At 39.8% G+C, this 21290-nt stretch overlaps 1 protein-coding gene across 3 annotated transcripts; it reads right to left on the reverse strand.

Moving 5' to 3' along the window:
* Positions 1-1368: 1368 nt before the first annotated feature.
* LOC106874051 (uncharacterized) lies at positions 1369-20750 on the reverse strand. 3 transcript variants are annotated; one of them, XR_016244278.1, is made up of 3 exons: positions 20285-20420; positions 2945-3050; positions 2417-2454 (listed from the first exon to the last, which is right to left on the reverse strand). XR_016244278.1 is itself a non-coding variant. In XM_089362674.1 (3 exons), the coding sequence occupies exons 2-3, from the start codon at positions 14902-14904 to the stop codon at positions 2426-2428; spliced, it is 192 nt and encodes a 63-aa protein (XP_089218800.1). In that variant the 5' UTR covers positions 14905-14947; positions 20285-20425; the 3' UTR covers positions 2417-2425. The 3 variants fall into 3 exon arrangements, 2 of the variants coding, with proteins under 2 accessions (XP_014777101.1, XP_089218800.1); XM_089362674.1 differs by lacking the exon at positions 2945-3050 and adding an exon at positions 14742-14947 and having other exon boundaries at positions 20285-20425; XM_014921615.3 differs by lacking the exon at positions 2945-3050 and having other exon boundaries at positions 1369-2454; positions 20285-20750.
* Between the last annotated feature and the right edge of the window lie 540 nt (positions 20751-21290).

Consider the following 21290-nt stretch of genomic DNA (forward strand, 5'->3'; position numbering starts at 1 on the left):
CTTGATGCTGCTATGCCAGTCACTGGATATTACACCTTCCTGAACGACCTGATTAACCATGTGGGTGACTAGCCCGTATCTTACCTTACCAGATATATTTTGAGCATCTCAGCTGTGATTCCCAATGGACCAGGGGTTTTCCTGGTTTTCACGTTTTTAATTGCCTTATCAACCATACTGCTGTCCCTAGGATAGCCGGGCCCTCTGTTGAGTTCACATGAGAGAGACTCTCTTCATCCTGTTCGTTCTCTACATTCAAGTCTTGCATAGTAACTTTTCCATGTCTCTTTCTTGTTCACATGACTAAGTGCAAGCATACCATTATCCATCTGCACACACTTCTCTTCTACAATATCTCAATTCTCACTGACACGCTGTCTAGCTATCTGGAACAATTCAAATCTCTGAGCTTTATGCTATAGGACTTTGGCAAACCTCTTGTTTTCTGCTTCTACCCTAGCTAGATAGACCTGACATCTAGCCTCTCTTTTAGCTTTCTGATAGGATTCCTTGCTACCACCCCCTCTTTTACACTCATTCCAGACCCATCTCTTCTCTTTTATGACCCTTGGTCTGGCAGAGACTTTGCTCCAATAATGAATTTGGTCTGTTGCTCTTAGCAGATTGTCCTGTAGGAACTTCCAGTTGTCCTCTACATCATATGTCTCGGTGGAGGCACAATGGCCCAGTGGTTAGGGCAGCAGACTCGTGGTCTTAGGATCGCGGTTTCGATTCTCAGACCGAGCGTTGTGAATGTTTATTGAGCGAAAACACCTAAAGCTCCACGAGGCTCCTGCAGGGGATGGTGGTGAACCCTGCTGTACTCTTTCACCACAACTTTCTCTCACTCTTACTTCCTGTTTCTGTTGTGCCTGTAATTCAAAGGGTCAGCCTTGTCACACTGTGTCACGCTGAATATCCCCGAGAACTACGTTAAGGGTACACGTGTCTGTAGAGTGCTCAGCCACTTGCACGTTAATTTCACGAGCAGGCTGTTCCGTTGATCGGATCAACTGGAACCCTTGACGTCGTAAGCGACAGAGTGCCAACAACATATGTCTCTATCTCTCTCTCCTTCTCATCATAGGCCTCATTGAGAACATTTCTAAATTTCTACCTGTCTGAAGGATCCTTGAGTTCCCACAACCTCCTTTTCTATACTGGCTTGTGTCTCTGGATCTTTCTGGTCCTAAGCTTGAACAGTCACCAATGACTAGTTTACGTTGAGTTGATTTTGCATTTACAAATATATATCTATCCCTGTGTCTTGTGAGGATGTAGTCAATTTGTGCATTGGTAAAGGTCATTTATAACTAAATGTAAAGAAGAAAGTAATATTTTCCATAATAAAAATTTGAATGAAATAAATAACTGAAAATATATTTTTATTGATTTAATTGTTTTTCTTTGGTTACATCTTTATTTTCTGTTTTATTCTGTTTGTGTTTCTTTCTGGCCTTCATCTTCCTTTTCATGCTTAACAAGATGTCTTTTCAGTGAATAATGATAAATGTAATATTTTGGACATTTTGTACATTGAAATTTTTTATTTTCACTGTGAGTTTGAGAGTGAGAGTTTAAGCAGGCTCTCTTTACGAACTGTTTATTGCAGACTTTGCACTGATACGGTTTCTCTTCGGCATGTAACTTTACATGTGTGGCCAGGTCTGATGCTTCACTGAAGGATTTTGGACATATTTCACACTGAAATGATTTCTCTTCATGCATCGCGATATGTTGATTGAGTGTGGATTTTTTTGAGAATTTCTTCTGACATATTTCACATTGGAATAATTTCTTCCCAGGATATGTTCTGAGATTTGTTTTCAGATTGGTCCTGATGCTAATAGGTAATTTGCATACATCGCAACGAAACTGTTTTCCCCTTGTGCGCTTTTTCATGTGACGCCTCAGTTTTGAATGTTCCCTGAGAAATTTGCCACATATATTGCAACGAAATTGCTTTCTTTTCGTTTGAGTCTTGGTGCATTGTTCTCTCAGGCTGGGATTTTTACAGGAACATTTGTGACAAACATCACATTTTATGGGTTTCTTTTTGTGTTGTAATTTCAGATGGTTTCTCAGCCCTGAAATATAACAGTAAGTTTTCGGACATTTCTCACACTGAAACAGTTTATCAGTGGAGATCATAGCTAAATCCTATTGTGTACAGGTATTCACTGGTAGAAATAACAGACTTCAATGTAGTCAATATGTCCAAGATTATTCTAATTCTGTGAGTGTATCACGTAAAGAGAATATGTAAATAAACTGTATAACAGACCTCAATAACAATTGATGACAATATTTTTTTGTCAATAGGGTTTACTTAAGATCATCTGTATTTTCAAAAGGTTACTTCAAAAACTTCCAGAGAAGTGATTGATAAATGGCTTTAATTAATTGTTGCATAGATTTGGTGTTGTTATTGCTGTCTTTTCTTATTTTGAAATCCTGAAATAGAAAAAAATTCTCTGTGTAATATACATACATTACATAACATGCACACAGGTGTATGTGTGATATATATGTGCATGTATAGAGAGAGAGAGGGGAGAGAGAGAGAGGGGGGAGAGAGAGAGAGAGAGAGCTCAAATGTTCTTGGCTTTAAGAGCTATCGTGAAAGGTCCAGCTGAAGACCCAACTTTCCAAGATCTTTTACAAAGATTAGAAAAACTGATGGACCACTGCAATAAGTGTGTGAATCTGAGAGGGGGAATATATTGAATAAAATCACAATTAACTGATCCTATTGTATTTTCTTTTACCCGAAGCCAGGAACTTTTCAGCACCCTCATATATTACACACACACACACAGATATATAATAAAATGTTAGTTTGATTGAAGCATTGTATATATATGTGTAACATTGAAAGAGATAGAAGGCTAAACAATGCAAAATAGACTGTAAGATGAGGTAACAAAAATTAAAAGTAAGTTACCTGGTAATCTTTGTTGTTTTTTTTATTGTTGTTGCTGTTGTTCTTTTATCAGTCCAAGAAAGCTGCCAGTAGAGACTGCATTATAGATCAGCCCTTCCCCTTGGTGCTAAAATTGGTTATATAAGAAATGAACTTACATGTATCCAGAATAAATGTAGCAAGACAGAGGACCAGATCACTCACACTGCACACTTCATAGATGTACTGAAGATGAACAGATACCCAACATCCACAATGAATCGACTTAAGAACTGAAGGCAACAGAAGCATAAGACCTCCTCTAACACCTGCTTCATGAAATTACCACATTTCAGTGAAAGCATAATCACAGCAATCAGCAAAGAACTGGACATATAGTTAGCACACTCCAGCCCTTCTGTACATGAATGCCTGTCTAAAAAGCAATCCAGAAACAACAACAATCAATGCTCGCTGACTAACTGCCCTATCTGTGATAATGGTATGTGCCAGCAGACACATGTGGCATACCGGATTGAATGCAACAAATGTAAGGAGTTCTACATTGGCAGCATGACTAGAACACTCTACACCTGCATTAAAGAACATCTCAACACATGCACATCCTCATTCAAAAAACACATTGACAAATGTAGAAACATCAACCAACATATTACCATTACCATTAAAGCCAGTGATAGAAATGTGGGCAATTAAGGAAGCCTTGCTCATACATAGACTCACCCCACAAATAAATAATAGATCAGAACTTAGCACATGGTACTTGACATAAAAGATACACCCACAGGCACACAAACTAAACATCTCATACAAAAAAGAAAATTAATTTCACGAAATATTATGTCATTCATGTGGAAACTGAAATAACCATCAAAAATGCTTGAAAGCAAAAGAGAGGAAATTGGAACATTATCCAAATAAAGTTTCTTAAACCCTGATGAAGGGACTTCTAGGTCCCAAAATATTGGACAGATTGTAGGCGCAGCGGGTTTAAGCAAACTGGCACTAGATGGTGTTAGAGTGTGAGATTCTGGCATGAGCCCTTACCACTACCACTTTCTGCATCGAGATACAAGACTGTGAAGACATAACCTAACTGGTTCTCTGACAACACATGCCAGATAGCAGACAGGAGCAAATGCACAGGAAAAGACTATAGCCTCCACGCATCAGATCATTTTTATTTATCATCCCGCTTGTATATATATGTATTTAAAATCATAGCCTTGTTTTATATATTCTTTATACTGGGTTTCTTATCAAATGAGATTACGGCCTTCTGAGTAGAATCACATTAGATGAAATACAACCTATCCTCTAAAATGGTGACCCCCGATGTTCCAGACCACTAAACTAACTAAAATAGTGACACCATGCAGCACACACCAGAATTCCTTCTAAAATGGTGAACCCTGGACAAATTCTGACCAGTGAATACGTATTCCTCTTTCTCCTTTGCGACTTTGTTTACGCAACCAGACTGCCATTCATCATATAGGAACACACCACTGATGCCTCTTGCCGCCATATTGTCTTCTTCACCAGAAAATTTTGGCACCATTTTCAAGCAGGAAACTACAAATCATTTTCCCTCAAGTTGTAACTGAATTTACAACTTGGTCCTTTGTAGACACAGCGACCTAGGGGAATATTCTTCTTGCTTGTAAAAAAAAAGAGAAAAAAATTATCCGGAATTTTTCTCCAGAATTCACATGGACAACAAACTTTTCCTACATGCCAGGTATGAGTTTCTTTCTCTCAACCACCTGGATTATCCACATGTTGGCCATGTTTTGTTCTTTATCCGTTAGCAAGGACTTCTCTTATTTTCATCCTCTGCTACTAAAAAAAATTTCCTAGTTCACTGCTCATCATGTCTTCTTTCAACTAGAGTGTTTCTTTCAACTAGCTTGTTCTTCGTGGCTTTCCGTTCCTATTATTGTCCAAGATGAGACATTTTCCTTTGCCTCAATATCACAGAGATGCTAAGATGTGCTTTTCACAACCGGAGTCATTCTTCATTTCTTCTAATATTCAGTCAGCCCAGAGCAAATTCCACATTGCTCTGACAGGCATTCCTTCTCCCCTTGCATTTTCAGTTCAAGATATGATAACAGAAATGCCATCGGATATGACATGCAAAAACTTTCAAAGCTGAGGTTCTCCAGCATAACTCTCTTTTGGTTGAAAGTAAATTTTGCACACTCTTGCAGGATGAGCATCTCGGAAACCAAACTCCTACCCAGTTTTTGCAATGAATCTGAGAGTTGTCCGATAGCTCATATGAGGGACAGGCATTTGTCAAACAGTTATTTTTCTCAAGGATACCTTCTAATGTCCAGTCGATTTTAGCTCCTATGATGGAACATACAGTCCTTGAACAATTCACCGCCTCTGCAGACAGAATTATGGAATTTTCTGGCATACGATCATTCGCCGATAACACTGTCACTTCTTTGTCCTTCTCTCAAGATTCTACTATTTCTGCTTCGGACAACACATAATCCTCCGAAATCTCAAGGGCCATTGGAGAACTGACCCGTCAGGTATCATGCATGTGCAGGAACCATTCATCTTCAAGCGATTATTCTGCAGGGAGGACCAGGCGCCACTCCTCGCACACATGTGCACTTCCTGCTCCATCAATCTGCTGGTACCACAGGAAATTCAAGGATCAGGCCGGGAAATGTACACAGTCCTGCTCTTACTCTTCACAGGGAAACTCACCAGGGAGACGCTGGGCACGTCAGTCATCTCCCCCATCAATTCACCTTAACGTGCATTTTTTTATCAGAGATACCAATTCTTCAAAGTCCTTTATGGTGGATACAGGTGCCAGCTTAAGTATCTGGCCTCAAAGGTTTACCTCCACCAATCCTGGTCTTTCTGATATCTCTCTCTATGCTGTGAATCACTCTGCCATCAAAACATATGGACAAATCTCTCTTACAATGGATTTATCACTCTAGGGATTTCAAGTGGATCTTTGTCATCGTGGACCAGCCCTATCCCATTCTTGGTGCAAATTTCTTAGAAGACGCTGACTCATTGATGATACAACTTCACTCGCCATCTCTGGAAAAGGATTCTTCTGTCCCTGTTGTGAGCCTTTCTTTCTTTGTGGCTGCTTTGGGTGACTCCTACCAACAGTTACTCGCTTAGTTTCCAGAGTTGACTGATTTGTCATTTCATCCGTCAAATCCAGACCATTCCATGAGACATTTCATCACAACCAAGGAACCTCCAGTGTTTTCCTGACCACACCGTTTGTCTCCAAAGAAACTCTGGATCACCCGGCCTGAATTCCAGCACATGCTTCAGCTGGGCCTCATTCGTCCCTCCACAAGCACGTGGGCAGCACCTTTACACATGACCTAGAAGAATGACGCTGATTTCTGACCGGTTGGAAATTTTAGACACCTTAACACAGTCACTGTTGCAGATCGCTATCTCCTTCCAAATGTGCTGGATTTTTCATCTGCCCTGCACGGCTGTAAGATTTTTTCAAAAATTGACTGGGTATGCATATACCATCAAATCCCTGTCAACCCTGACGACAGTTGTCACCATGGCTTTTGGAGCATTTGAGTTCTTGTCTATGCCGTTTGGACTTTGTAATGTGGCCCACCCATTCCAAAGGTTCATCAATGAGGTCGTTTGTGGGTTAGATTTTGTCTTCACGTATGTCGATGACCTTTTAATTGTCAGTGGTACTCTAACACTTAACCCAACTGTTCAAGCACCTATGTTCCTATGACATGAAGATCAACCTGGCTAAGTGTGTATTCGGTTCTACTAGTTTGGAATTCTTGGGGCATCTCATTGACACTGACAGTATTTGTCCACTTCCCTCTAAAGTGGGAGTCATCAAATGCTTGTCTCCTGTTTCCTTAAAACAGCCCAGAAGTTTTATTGCTTTAATTAATTATTATCATTACTTCATTCCTAACTATGCGGAGAAGTTGCTTCCCTTGACCGAGCTCTTGAAAGATCAGCGCAAAAAAGACTCCCAGATAACGCTGTCTACTACATCCATCCAAGCTTTTGAATCTGTCAAAATCTGATCTTGCTCAAGCATTCTTCCTTACTCATCCTGTTGCAGATGCAAAATTATCACTTTCTGTTGACGCGTCATCATCAGCTATTGCTAGAGTTTTAGAGCAATCTGTCAACAGCCAATGCCAGCCATTAGCCTTCTTCTCTCGCCAGCTGAAAAATGCCGAATTAAGATACAGTGTGTTTGGTAAAGAACTCTTAGCAATTTACCTGGCGGTGAAGCATTTCTCTTATCTTCTCAAAGGTAGAGATTTCGCAATTTTCACCGACCACAAACAGCTAACGTTTGCCAAAATGGACCGGTACTCACCCAGAGAAACAAGGCATTTGGACTACACATCACAGTTCACTAGTGACATTCACCATATCACTGGCACTGACAACATCCCCGCTGATGCCTTATCTTGCCTGCTCATTGGTGCATTGTCGTTTCCTGCTTTGATTGATTTGGTTGCTATAGCTACTGACCAACCCTCCTTGGACTTTCGAGATGTCTCTTCACCACAGTTTTCCTGCTGCAAATTTCAACACCTGCTTCTGCCTTTTTCTGAAGGAACTATTCTCTGTGATGTTTCGTTCCTGAAAATTACTGTTGTGCTGTTTTTGAAACACTGCATTCACTGTCACACCTTAGCATTGCAATCACAGTAAAGCTTATCTCGGCCCGCTTTTTCTGGCTGAATATGCATCAGTCTATTACTGCTTGGCCGTGTGTCTGTCTACCATGTCAGCGTTCCAAGTTGCATCGTCACGTGAGAGCACCTCTTGGATACTTCCAGCCACCAGACATCAGGTTCCATCACATATACATCGATCTGGTTGGTCCTTGGCCAGTCCGTTGTGAATTTACTTGACCTGCATCGACCGTTTCTCCAGATGGCCAGATGCCATCCCTCTCGTAGACATTTCTGTGGAGACAGTCGCCAGAGCACTCATCTCTGGGTGGATATCTTGTTTTGGAGTACACTCTAGAAATACTACTGACTGTGGACACCAAATTGAAGCTTGTCTGTTCGGTGAGCTTTCAAGATTGCTTGGAGTTCAGCACATCCACACCACCAGTTTACATCCCACCATGAACGATATGGTGGAAAGATTCCACTGACAGCTCAAAGCCGCTATTTGCATGGCTCCTCATCGTTGGTCCAAGTTGTTCCCCATTGTTCTGCTAGGGTGCCACTCAGCTGTCAAGGAGGATTTAGGCTACTCCTCCACTGAGCTCCTGTATGGCACCACCTTAGCACTTCCTGGACAAATGCTAACCTGCCACTGATGCTCCCTCATGACCAGTCTATTTCTTCTACAGTACCTCTGGATATTTCTACCTGGACTCACATGTTTGTAAAAGATGCTGTCAAGGGACCGCTCACACCTTCCTACACTGGACCATATCATGCTCTTAGAAGCACATCAAAAGAGACTGCCTTTATTGACAGAATAGATAAAAGCCTTTTCTGTAAACATTCATGCCACTTGCTGACACACCCATCATTCCACAAACACTGCCACCCCACCCCCACAAGCACCACCTCCACTCACCAAAACACCAACTATACAAACGTATTCTTCACCTTACAGGACATGTTCTGGCAGATCGGTACATTGGCTGAAGAAATTGTCTCAGACTATTTGCATTTCTTAACTTTGCCTCGCCAGTGACTGTTCCAGAAAATAAACTTATGTTGTTATAGACACCGCATTCATATTTTCTCTCTTTCTGTATCATTGTACATATATGCATTGTTTTATTTGATTGGACACCTTCTTTGCTGAATGTTTTCCTTGTACATACTTGCATTGTATTTTTTTTTTTAATTTCAATTGTTCATACAACTGTTTTGCCATGGTTCATTCTTCTGTGCCCTCTTGGTGCACACTTACTCTGCCTAAACTACTCTTAACTGACCGCTTCTGGTCGAAGGGGTGGGGTGGGGGCTCTGTAGGCGCAATTACCCCCCTTGACAGTGGGTTTAAACAAACTGGCACTAGATGACGTTAGAGTGTGAGATTCTGGCATGAGCTCTTACCACTACCACTTTCTGCATCGAGACACAAGACTGTGAAGACATAACCTAACTGGTTCTCTAACAACACATGCCAGATAGCAAACAGGAGCTAATGCACAGGAGAAGACTAAGGCCTCCATGCGTCAAACCATTTCCATTTATCATTCCACTTGTATATATACATGTGGCCATATTAAAGGTATTTAAAGTTACAGCCTTGTTTTATATATTCTTTATACCGGAGTTTCCTGTCAATTGAGATTACAGCCTTCTGCATAGAGTCACATTAGATGGAATACAACCTATCCTTCTAAAAGATAAATGAACAACAGCAACAATAAAAAAAAACAATACAAAGGTTACTAGGTAACTTACTTTTAATTTTTGTTACCTCATCTTACAGTTCATTTTGCATTGTTTAGCCTGTTTCTTTCAACATTACACATACACACATATATATATCAGGGGCAAAGGGTGTATGTATGTAACACATGCTCTGCATGCCTTACTATTTCCCCCACCATAAATAATTTTTGTGCAATATATAATTGATTGTTGATAATTTTCTTTAGATTCATTGTAGTCAAAAAGAGGGACAAAAGAAGAAATGAGTGAGTGAACAAGAAAGAGAAAGCAGATAAAGCAAGCAGGTAAAAATTTGTTTCCCTTTCCTTTTCTGTTGACAACTTAAACATGGCTGAAAAGTAAGCAGCAAAACCACCTGCTTGCGTTTCAGCTGTGTTAAGTTGTCAACAGAAAGAAAAGGAAAGGGAAGCAAATTCTTTACTGGCTTACTCTCAGTCATAGTTAGAGCAGTGATGTTATTTTCTTTGTATTCTATTATTTCCGAGAAGGAAGCATCAAAAAGAGGGGATTTGTGTGCGTGTGTGTGATTAAAAAGTTAAGTTTTCATCCATTCATTCATGTCAAAGTTTTAAAATTTAATTTTTGACATTATTTACATTTGACAGATATTTGTCCTCATCTTGTTTGTTGTTAACACAACGTTTCGGCTGAAATACCCTCCAGCCTTCATCAGGTGTCTTGGGGAAATTTCAAACATGGGTTCTCATTCCTAAGGTATTTTTCAATATTATTATTATTATTATTATTATTATTCAGGTCACTGCCTGGAATCGAACTCGGAATCTTGGGGTTAGTAGCCCGCGCTCTTAACCACTACGCCCTATGCCCAGGGCATATGGTGTAATGTTAAGAACACAGGCTACTAACCCCATGATTCCGAGTTCGATTCCAGGCAGTGACCTGAATAATAATAATAATAATAATAATAATAATAATAATAATAATAATAAAAACATCGAAAAATACCTTAGAAATGAGAACTCAGGTTCGAAATTTCCCCAAGACACCTGATGAAGGCTGGAGGGTGTATCAGCAGAATCGTTGTGTTAACAACAAACAAGATGAGGACAAATATCCATCAAATATAAATAATGTACATAATTCCTCATTTCTTAAATATAGAACTGTTTAATTTTTGAATATATAAAATTATTTAAGAAAGGTTACATAAAAATGCAAACTAACACCTAAATTATCTATTAGCATAAAGCATTGATTCATTTAAAAAGATTATAACCCAATAGAATTTCTCATGCTTTCAATCACCCCCAGGATAACAAAAGGGTCAATTAGTTCAGTTTTCTCTCTAACTTTCCACAACTTTGAAATAGATAAGAAGAATATTATCAATCTTGGAAAAGAGAAACCAAAGCTTAAGCTGAAATTGAAAATTGAAGTGGGTAGCAAGGAATGTCATTGTTATTTTGATTGAAAGTATTATGAATAGTCTGAGTGAATGACGAGATGACCCATTCTGAACAAATTTTTCTGTTTCTCATGTTTGTTAGTTTGTCAGTATAAGAAGTGATATTGAAAACAAATATCACTTTTGAGTAATATTCAAAATGAAATCATTTAATTGTATAGCTGTTACAAGTGAAGGTGTAATTAAGCCACTGATCGGAAAAAAAAAACCCAGCATTTATTGCTGTTATATTTGGTGAGACTACAGACTTTGAATGAAATCTTGAACTGTCACATGTTTTGCAATTTTCTGATGAGAAGGAAAGGCTTCAAGAAAGGTTTAGGGGATCAGTCGACGTCAGTAAAGAGAGAAAAGCTGCAGCACTGACAGAAGTTGTACATTGTTATACACATTCACTTAATTTGGTACTCTCTTAATCAGTGTCAAGAGTTCATGAATGTCAAATTTTCTTCCAAACTTAAAAAAGAATTGACTTTTTTCTCAAAGTCGACTGTTTGAATAGCCCCTACTGGATGAAAGCGTTGGAAGGTGATTTCCAAAGTTATATGTAAGTTTCTTGTGTCATACTAACTACTTCAAAACGGTGCATCGTAGGGGGGGGGGACTATTTTCATTTTCAGATTGCCCATATCTCAAAGCATGTATAACACTACATTTTTCATGGAAAATGGGGGATGGCGAAATACACAGAAATCCCTCCACCAACCTCAGTGGGCGAGGTGGGGTGGACAGCATACCTTAATTTCCTAGTCACCCTTCGCCACTGATATATATATATATATATATATATATATATGTTGTTGTACTTGGGGATGGTCATATTGCCAGTTTAGCCAATAAAAACACACGCACTGTATATTTGGTGTTAATTTGCTTCAGCTTTATATTACATTAATCTTAATCTTATTTCGGCCAGAGTTCTTTCGTCACACTTCTGTGACCTCATCAGTGGTCCTTTGTTTCCTTCCTTCTTATGTGTGTCTCACCTTGCTAAATATCAGCCATTTTGTATTTTGTATTCCTATTGTATGTGTCTACGCATGCGTGTCTTTCAATGTGTCTGTGTCTTTTGTAAGTGCATGTGTGTATGGGGAGTGTCTGTATCACCTATATACTCTGTTAATACGTGTTCGTTTGTATTTGTTTTTATTTGTTTATTTGTTCATGTGTGTGTGTGTGTGTGTGTGTGTGTGTGTGTGTGTTTTTGTTTAATTAAATTTTGTTAACATATGTAGTATTTAATTCCATTTGTTTATCTATGTATTGTATTATACTTTGTTCATATTATTATTGGTTTATGGGTAACATGTTGTCACATGCTGTGGTTTGTGGTTTGTTAGTGGTGTGTGTTAGTGTTTCATTCTAGTTTCCTATTCAGGCTAGGTTTCTCTTCTATTATGTGTGTAGCTTCAGTAATTTGTCTAAGTGCTGCATCACTGCTATGTGTAGATAAGATTTTAATTTCTATGTTGTTGATTGAGCCTCTATGTACTTGCTCAGCGTGCTGGTACAGAACTGATGAGTTCTTCCCTTCCTTAAGTTCCCTCCAATGTTCGTTTGCCCGCTCCCCTATGCTCCTTGCTGTTTCGCCTACATATGTCATTGTCTTATTTCTGCATCGTCCCTCTGTACATCTTATACTATAGACCACATTTCTGGTTTTGCAGTTCGTTTGTGGGCTAAATCTACATACGATACAGTTCCTATCAATGCAGGGGGTTCTACTGATAAGGGATTTAATAGGGTTGCCTGGCCTTTCAACAACCTTAATTCTTAGCTTAAGTTTGTCTAGGGCCCTTCTAAAGCGGTACGCCAGTTCGCCTCTAGGGGTGGTGTCGACGAACATGACGCTCTGGTACTTGTGGCTATCGTACCATGAGCTTGCCTTCCCTATTTTCTTCTTAGTCCTTTCTATGGTGTTCCATGATTTGCTCCTATAGAGTGGGCAAATCCCATTCCTATCGTTGCGTTTGATTGTTTCAAACTTCTTCATAGCTCCTTTGTATACCCTGATCCTTTCTTTATGGCTGTAACCTGAGAACTGCATGCGGTGGACGAAATGTTGTATATGTCTCTTTAATTCTGTAGGGTCGCACATGCAGGAGACATTTCGCATTACTCTGACGAGGTCTGCCATCAATATGTTGAATTTGGCATTGTCCGCAATAGCCGAGTTCCGGTGGATCAGGTATTTGGAGGCCATAGGTTTTGTATAGTGTGAATGGAGGATTCTGGTTTTATTGTTCTTAGTTTCTAGCCAGAGTTCAGTATCTAATACAGGTAATCTATGGTTAGGGTGTTTAGTAGGGTAGTCTATCGTAACTTTACTACTCTGGTGGATGGAGTTAGCTATTTGCTGGATGCTCTCCATAGTCTTAGTTTCTATTTCTATTTCAGGGGTACTCTCTTGTGGGGGTGTCTTTACCACTAAGTTGATATCATCGACATATTGAGAGTACACATTCACGAGTATGGAGTTCTGTGTCAGGCGTTCCTTAAGCCTTCTGTCCCACCATACCATGAAGAGATTGGCCACATCACCGGCGATACTAACACCGATGGCTGCCCCCTCGTCCTGGGCGTATAATTTGTTGTTAAATTTAAAGGTGTGGCCTTTTAGGGTGACCTTTATACTAGCTCCTAGTGCATGTGCGATCATTTTCTTTACCTGGTGGATGTTAGTGGGGGTCCGTATGGCTCTGGTCCATCCACTCCATCTCTCTATAGGGGTCTTCCTAGCCATAGAGGTAATTGTGGGTGGTCTACCTCTTAGACGTCTACTAGGGCAGAAATCTCTAAGGTCGTATCTATCTAGATATATATCGTCATATGTCAATCTAAGTAGGAGGCCCAGGTCTTCTGTGTTGACTTTTTGGAACTCTACTTCGCTCTCGTTGATCATCTCCACGCACTTTTCCACTGCAAAATCCACGTCGATAGATGGGTATAGTGATACCACATCCATGCTACCCACTATACACCCTGTCAGGTTGCAAGTGTTGTTGCAGTCGTTGATCCTGCTGAGGAGATCTTCCGTGCTGTCACAGACATCAGGTGACATCTGGATTATGGGGCGTATGATCATTGAGAGGAAGTAGGAAATCCTGTAGTTACTAGCGACATTCGCTCCACAGACTGGTCTTGTTGGTGGTCCCACTACAGTACTAGTTGTTACTTTGTGGTCCTTACGGAGCCCATACAGCGTCGGGATATCATTGTTCCAGGCTTGGAAGTTGTTGGCTGTGCGCTTCTGGGGTCTAAGAACAATTGTCCACATCATCATGTGGGCATTGAGGACCTTTTCCCTTTCCTCATGCGCCTGTAAGGTTGTTACCTTCGTATTGGCGATGTGAGGTTGCATTGCCTGGATATAGTTCGGCAGGCTGTCTATTGACATTCTGCCGGACTTATCTGTGGGAAGGCATACCACTTCTCCATTTTTCGTGCGCTGCATGAGCTTGTGTAGGCCACTTGCGGGTATATTCCCAAGTTGTTGGGCCTCTGTCTTATTCTGTCTCTGTCTCTTAGTGTATACTTCTAAAATCTGTCTAAGTTTTGTCCTAGCTATTAGTGAACTGTGCTTCCATGTGGTCGTGAGTATGTCTAGGGATGCAGACTCTTTTGTTAAAGGGTAATGTTGTTGGGTATACCCGGCTCATATCATATGTTTTGTCATGTATGTTGAAGAATTGAGTGTCAAGGAGGTTAGTATTCCTGTTGTTGGCCCCTCTGGGGTTGTCTTCTTCGTAACTACTACTACTATTACTGCCGTTATTGCTACTCCCATTCATTCTATTATTCCTACCACTACTATTGTTACTGTCACTACCACCACCACCACCACCACCACCATCGCTGTTGTTACCACCCCATCTAGTGTTTTCTGTTTTAGGTCTACTGACTCCCTGTCCAAGAATTCTGTTGCATTCAACTTTATTCTCCCTCTTGACCCCCATGGCCTTACCTTTGTCTGTGTTCTTGTGCCTATGGTTATCTGTGTCTGTGTGTCCGTTCTCCCTGTTATTGTTGTTGTTGTATTCGATTTTTTCTCTGTTATTGTTTTTGTTTCTATTGCTTGTCCTCATGTGTTCGTTTTTGCTGTTGTTGTTTTTGCTGTTGGTGTTCATGGGGTTGCAGTTGTTTTTGTTGCTACGGCTGTTGTTGCTACGACTGTTACCCATAAACCAATAATAATATGAACAAAGTATAATACAATACATAGATAAACAAATGGAATTAAATACTACATACGTTAACAAAATTTAATTAAACACAAAAAAAAACACACACAGTATGTCTGGCTCCTGTATCACACCAGTTGATACTGCCACTGTTTCTTGCTCATATGGAGCTGCAAATATGCTGACTTCTTCAAGTTGATAATTGTTGCTGCCCTTGTCATCTGTCTCCACTTGCACAGCAACTAACTGCAGATGTCAGTTGCCTCACCACCTGTTTTGCACGATATATGGCCATTCATCTCCCGAAAGTCTAGTACCGGCCTGACTTTGCCCTTTGTTGGCTGCACCATTGCCATTTTTGGTAGCACTCCACTCACCCCCCCTCCTTCCACGGGAGGACACCCTTCTTAATCCACCTCTCTACTTCTCCTTCAAACTTACTCCTGGCATGTCCCTTCAAGGTATACTGGTAGCACTCAGCCCATTCTTCAACATCTGAAGCTCCCCTTTTCAGTGCTGCTCTACCATCCACTGCTGACCATCAAACACCACCCAAAAATCTTTGTCCTTAACAGTGAAAGCAGTAGTTCCTTGCAGAGCTCTGCTCCCTCTCATGTTGCAGACTCACAGCACATAACACCCCTGCACCACCAAACAAAACCACATCTTCACCAACACTAATACCACCAAGGCGGTTGATTGCATCCATTCCCATCACCATGTTAATTCTGTCTACCCCATGGTCAATCACAATCGCCCACAGCCTCAGTGTCATGCCTCACACCACTATCTCCATGTCACTGCTACCCTTACATCCAATCTCGCTGCTATCAACTACCCGAACACTACTTGTCCCTCTTCCATTTCTGTTGTCACCCTTGGGGGTCACGAGACGTCATACAGTCTGTATCTGCGAGGGCTTTGGATGCCTCTCCCCCAACCAAGACTTCCACTACAGGCAGCAACTGCATGAGCACCACTACTCACTCATGGAGGAAGTTTGAGAGGCAGCAACTTTCCTGTGGCCTTTCCCTGGATAGTGATATGCCCAGTCTGTCTGCACCAGTAACAAACAGGTCCAGGTTTCATCTCTGCGCAGTTCTTCACCATGTGTGGCCCCTAGCACTTAAAGCACTGGCCCATGAATGGTCGCTGTTGCTCCACGGCAACTTTCTCCCCATTCCTTACCAGTTGCTGTACCACACCATGGGCTTCTGCAGCTGTCATTGCCACTGCCTTTCACCTGGTGTTTTGTGTCGACATGCAGGCTTGAATGATGAGCTTGCTCATCACCATTTTCTTGTTACCTGGCAGTTATTGCAGTCACACTGATATATTGTCAGGAAAGCTATTTACAAAGGCCAGTTGTACCACCTTCTCTAGACCCTCTCCAGTAAAGCTCCAACCTCTACAGCATACTCATCAACTTGTTCCCGTCCACCTGACTGTTCCCAGCTTAGCAAACACGGCATATCCCTTCTATATAAGCTTCCTTTAAGCGCTGCTCAATCTTAGTTGTGCTTAGTTGGTCTTCTTCGCCCATCTTGAAGTACAGAACCAGCATGCTTCTCTCCAGGTACAGGGACCTGCATGAGACCTGCTACATTGCTGATGCCTTGTAGCCTGGTCACTGCTTTGATCTTACAGATCCAGGCCACTACATCTTTGTCATAGAAAGGTCTAACGGCATCGCTGCATTCACGTGGAAGGGGATAACAACAATGGAGAAATATATTTTTACACAACTGCCGAAATAGTGTGAAGGAACTGTAATGTGGGGAAATAAGAAATAATTCGCCTACCTCCTCATTGTTCTGCCATCCAGCTGTTGTCAATCTAAAACTTGCACCCAGCCTGCGCACCTAACAACAGCAGCTACCATTACCCGTCCCTATCAGCTCACTCACCTCACATTCGTTCATCATGAGCACCCAAGGCATGAGGATGACCCTGATCTTCCTTCCCTCATTTCCTCTCGCCCTTCCTGTTCCAGTCAAGCCCCTTGACCGTTGACGTCACAGCCCTTTCCTTCCGGTTCATCTCATCCCCACATTTACTACAATAAAGAAAAATATGTAATGACCATTACTTATGCTTTGTCTTGTATATTACCCTGTGTAAAAATCAGTATAACTAGAGCACTACCATGGATTTACAATATAGAATGGTGATGAATCACAATGTTGGCAGAGGTAAAGAATGTGCACATTACCTGTTTTTGGCATAACCGTAACCCTAAACCTAACCTAACCTTAATTGAAAACGGGTGGTGTGCGTATTCTTTACCAGTATTATTTGATCCTTTCACCTGCACGATTTTCACTAAGAAAAAAAAAAAAAAAAACTCGGATTTTTTGTGTGGAATCAAGTCCCCTGACCTCCTAATATGCTGCAAACTCCTTATTTTTGTTCAGAAAAAAAGTGGGGGAAACCGGACCCCCCCCCCCGCCCCATCCCAGAATCATTGGGAATTTTTTTTGTCATTGACTGTAGTCCGGTGACCTCCTAATATGCTACAAAACCCTATTTTGGGGCCCAAAAAGGGGTGGGGTGGGGTGGAACCCTCGGAAATTTCACCCCCCCCCCCTCCATTTTCAAATATTTTTTGCTATTTCTTTCTTTACCCATAATTTTAGACAACATTTTGCAGAAATACGTTTTCGACAGAGTGTGGATTACATTAGATTGAAAATTCAAAGAAGTTTGAAATGAATAAGTGAAAATGCAGAGGTTATAGAAGTTAGAGTGGTACTGAATTTAGTGGAGAGATAAAGAATGATAAATAATTAATCTAAAAAAAAAAACGCGTTAGTTTGTGTATGTGTATGAAACAAGTAAAAGTATAATATTAAAACAAAAATATCTTTTTCATACCTCTTAAAATCACTGGATATAATATATATAATAATCTCAAATAGATTTTCCTTTTGCAATTTTTGGCACTGAAATGCGTTTCATTTTTGTGTGGGGAGAGAGAGTGTGAGTGAGTGAGTTAGTGAAAGAAAGAGAGAGTGAGTGGGTGAATGAGTAACAACCTATCATAATTATATATGCTATTATACAATATCATCGTTTAACGTCTGCTTTTCATGCTGGCATGGGTTGGACGGTTTGACTGAGGACTGGCAAGCCAGGAAGCTGCAAAGAGACTGCAGTTTGTTCTGGCAGGGTTTCTACAGCTGGATGCCCTTCCTAACGCCAACCGGCAGTACGTAAAAAGTACCATCTGAGCGTGATCGATGCTAGTGCCAGTCACACTTGAAAAGCACCCACTACACTTTCGGAACAAAAATATGGGGTTTGCAGCATATTAGGTCATGGTATTTGATTCCATGAAAAAAATCCGAGTTTTTTTTTTTTCTTAGGGAAAATCGTACGGGTGAAAAGATCAATGGGGGTTGAAATTTCCGAGGCTTCCACCTCACCCCACCCCGTTTTCAGGACCTAAAAAATTGTTTTGTAGCATATTAGGAGGTCACCAGAATTCATTCAACGAAAAAAAAAACTTTCAATGATTCCGTGATGTGGGGGGGGGGGGAGTCCTCCCCACACCTATTTTTTCCCCGAACAAAAATAAGAAGTTTGCAGCGTATTAAGAGGTCGGGGTACTTTGATTCCACGCAAAAAACCTGAGTTTTCTTTTTTTTTTTCTTAGTGAAAATCGTGCAGGTGAAAGGATCAAAATTTACCTCTTTAACTTGTTTTGAATTTAGATTAGATCTGAATTAAACGTTGGATTACATGGAATATATTGAAGTTGTTTCATCGCCGAATTTTCTGTTCAACCTTAAACAACAGTAACAAACGAACAGCAACGGCAAGAGCAAATTACAATACAGAAAAGAAAAATAATTAAGAGGAAATAACATTGAGGATAAATTAATAATAAACTACCAAATACCTCACAAAATGTGAAGAATTAATATCAGCAAGATTATTTTATTTAATGATCAAGTTCCTTATATAAAAAAAAACAGATAAGAAAAAAAGACGTTACCAATACACACGAACCTTAATTTATTGGGTGACAACAGTCCGTATGAAGAAAAATGAAACAATGAAAGTTTACGGCCTGATAGAGAATTTATTTTATTTCACTCCAAAAAGTGAAGTGATGTATAAACTACAAGATCGCCTAAATAGGTTTATTACTGTACAGATCTCAGAAGAATGAATGACTTGGCAAAATTTAACCTCACAAAAAGAAAAAAAATTACGATAGAATTTGAATTCAGAACGCAGCAAACGAGACCAGCTAAATGTCTGGATTTTCTGTGTTTATTCTGCCATCTATACAGTGATTTTACAAACCTCCCTGGATCTATTAAATTCAAATTTGAACCGGGTAACTTATACCTGAGTCTATTACATATTCTTGACAGCAAGTTTCTAATAATTCTTTTTCGGTCCGGTCAATTCCATCAACCCCATTTCTCAGTTGATGTTTATTTTATTATTCCTGTAGAGATGAAAAGCAGAATTTGAATGTAAAGCTGCAAGAAAGCCACTAAGCATTTTGTCCTGTGTGCTAACGATTCTACCAGCTCGCCGCCTTGGGAAGGTTGTAATGTTAAAACGTCCATTCCAGAAACAACGAAACACTTGCAACAGATACGAATCCACACACTCGGAGACAGTGGTGCCCTATCACATCCACTCGGGTTTTTCGTCTCTAGTGTACTTGATAAATGCTATATTTCATTGGAAGCAAATGGGATATTGTCACATTAAAAATGTCACTCAACTGAATTCAGTGGCCTCAACCGAAACTTCAAACCCTTATTGTATCTCATGCATTTATGGCTGGCATTGACCGACGAAGATTAGTGGTGTTAAAAACAATTGATCCAACTTCTGACCTTGATAAATGTATCATAATACGTTATGAGACCAAAGCCTAGCGTAAACGATATGCGACAGTTTTATGCAAGACACTCAGGTTAACTTCCCCATTGGCCACAAGAAGTGAGAGTTCGATATATAACAATTCTTATTGCATCGATTTTGTGATGCCTTAATTTACAACTTAATGTGATGTATTTCCAATTGAGAGCCAAATTGATTTTAGCAAAACGGTTTTGCCCAAATTTAACCAATATCTACAATTTATTCACACACAAATACACATCTGTCGGAAAGTGGTAAGTTCAATCATTGTTTTCAATTGAACCATCGCTATTACCCTACATCACTTTAAGGATTAGGACCCTTTTTTTTTTGTTATTCTAAGCACTGAAGACTAAATTACAAGAGTCTGGACGTAAAGATGTAATAAGCCTACTAGGGCGAAATAAATTGATGAAATGACGATTTCTACAAAACTTACCTGAGAGGAGAACTGATCAGCTTCCAAATTCAACGCTAAATAGTCTTACAAACTCCGAAGAAGAAGAAAAAGCAACGGCGTCGCTGGTTGAAAACTTTACAGTTAAGGACAATGGAACACCAGAAGTGTAACAAATAGTTGACGGGGCTTTTAACGAAGTTTGGGTTTCAAATGAAATCATATTAAATTAAATCGGGCGTTTTAACTCCATTTTTTTGTTGGCACATTTTTTTCAATTTGGAATTTGTAGGTTTGGATGTGTGTGCGTATAATAAAAATGATTATATATATATTTTTTTTTCTACGGCATTTTGAAATCCCCCCTCCCCCAGTTTCTTCATTTTTAAAACTTCTTTTCAGAAATTATAAAAAAAAAAATTGCGGAAGAATACGGAGATTATGATTCTGAAAAAAATTGCCAAAAGTTTTTGTGAAATTTCAATTAAAAAAAGAATTACCTCTCCCCCTCCCCTCGCAGTCTATGGCTACTTTTTTCAGAAATTTTTTTTTTCAAAATATACGGAAAAATACGGAGATTGTAATCTTAATCATGATCTCCGTATTTTTCTGCATATTTAAAAAATTAAAAATTCTGAAAAAAGTCAAAAAGGAAGAAATTGGTGGGAGTGGGGAAGGAAATTTCAAAATGCTGATTTTGACAATTTCCTGAATCTCCGTATCCGAAAACGGGGGTTTTTGCAAAAAAAAAAAAAAAAAATGGAGGGGGGTGGGGATGGGCCGGAAGTCTCCCAAAATAGCAAAACTGTCCGACGAATGGGAACGTGAAACTCTGAATAACAGTTTTTGTGATATTTCTGCTACGTTTAATAAAACCTCTGGTTTTTGAGTACTCTTTTTTCCACCTTGTTTCACATTTATGTGCTTATTCCGATGTATATATATATATATATATATATATATATATATATATATATATATATATATATGTATATATATATATATATATATATATGTATATATATATATATATATATATATATATATA

The sequence above is a fragment of the Octopus bimaculoides genome, chromosome 14 (genome assembly GCF_046866305.1).
Source record: "Octopus bimaculoides isolate indiv1 chromosome 14, ASM4686630v1, whole genome shotgun sequence".
Classification (NCBI taxonomy): Eukaryota; Metazoa; Mollusca; class Cephalopoda; order Octopoda; family Octopodidae; genus Octopus; species Octopus bimaculoides.

Excerpts from the sequence above, each read along its gene's own strand:
- LOC106874051 (XM_014921615.3), bottom strand. The coding sequence starts at position 2,151 with ATGATCTCCACTGATAAACTGTTTCAGTGTGAGAAATGTCCGAAAACT.